This window comes from Fopius arisanus, unplaced genomic scaffold (assembly GCF_000806365.1).
Source record: "Fopius arisanus strain USDA-PBARC FA_bdor unplaced genomic scaffold, ASM80636v1 scaffold00159, whole genome shotgun sequence".
Lineage (NCBI taxonomy): Eukaryota > Metazoa > Arthropoda > Insecta > Hymenoptera > Braconidae > Fopius > Fopius arisanus.
The window spans coordinates 3,227-4,255 of record NW_011887898.1 but is presented as its reverse complement, the minus strand read 5'-3'; the positions used below and the strand labels follow the sequence as shown (position 1 = coordinate 4,255).

The 1,029-nt window shown below is 36.6% G+C and overlaps 1 protein-coding gene across 1 annotated transcript; it reads left to right on the top strand.

Moving 5' to 3' along the window:
• Positions 1–1,029, top strand: Pax (Paxillin; the record flags this gene model as incomplete). Its single annotated transcript, XM_011314366.1, is given in 3 exon segments — positions 1–108; positions 227–715; positions 977–1,029. Coding segments are annotated over 3 exon segments (614 nt in total), but the record flags the coding sequence as incomplete, so codon positions are not given.

The window sequence follows — 1,029 nt, the reverse complement described above, 5'->3', positions numbered from 1 at the left end:
ACAAAATTGACGGAAAAATAAGAGGGGGAAATAAAAATGACAGAGTTGCGTGAGAAAACTGAACCAAGAGCTTTCAGTCAGTCTCGAAAGCTAGACGAGATCACTGAGGTGATGAAAACCAATGGAACTTATAAATAAATTTATCGATTATATAATATTTTCAAGAGGAAATATCTTAATGAAGTTAAATTACAAGCACTACTTTATCATTGAATTTGTATTACAGATCAACAGTGGAAGTCACCAACTACAAACAGTGACAGACTCACCTTACGCAAAGCCTAACAAAGCGACGAAGAGTAGTCCAAGTCCATTACCTCAAGAGTCAAGTGCGGCCCAGGCACGAGTTCACATTACAGAGACCCACACGTCCCATCAATATCAACCCCAACAAGGCGAAAGTAGTCATACCGTTATTAATATCAAACAGAACCAGTTGGATTCTATGCTTGGTAATCTCCAGGCAGATATGAGTCGACAGGGTGTTACGACAACACAGAAGGGATGCTGCAGTGCTTGCGAAAAGCCCATTGTTGGACAAGTTATAACTGCCCTTGGAAAAACATGGCACCCTGAACATTTTACTTGTACTCATTGTCGTGAAGAATTGGGGACCAGGAATTTTTTTGAAAGAGAGAATCATCCTTATTGTGAGAATGATTATCATAATTTGTTTTCACCGAGATGTGCTTATTGCAATGGACCAATTTTGGATGTAAGGAACAAACTATTACAATTTATGGAAAAATTAATCATATTAATGATTAAAAATCAGTATTGATTTATCTGGATGATGAGTGATAAAAACATAAAACAATTACTCACTGGTTTTGCTGTTCGAAATTGATCTCCAAGCAAAACTCTTACCATTCAACCTAAAACACTCGATCACAGAAAATCAATAGAATTGAAATCTAGAATGAAACCTGTTTAAGCTAATTCTTGGAAATGTTGACATATTTTTTTGGGATTTTAGAAATGTGTGACAGCATTGGAGAAGACTTGGCACACTGAACATTTCTTTTGCGC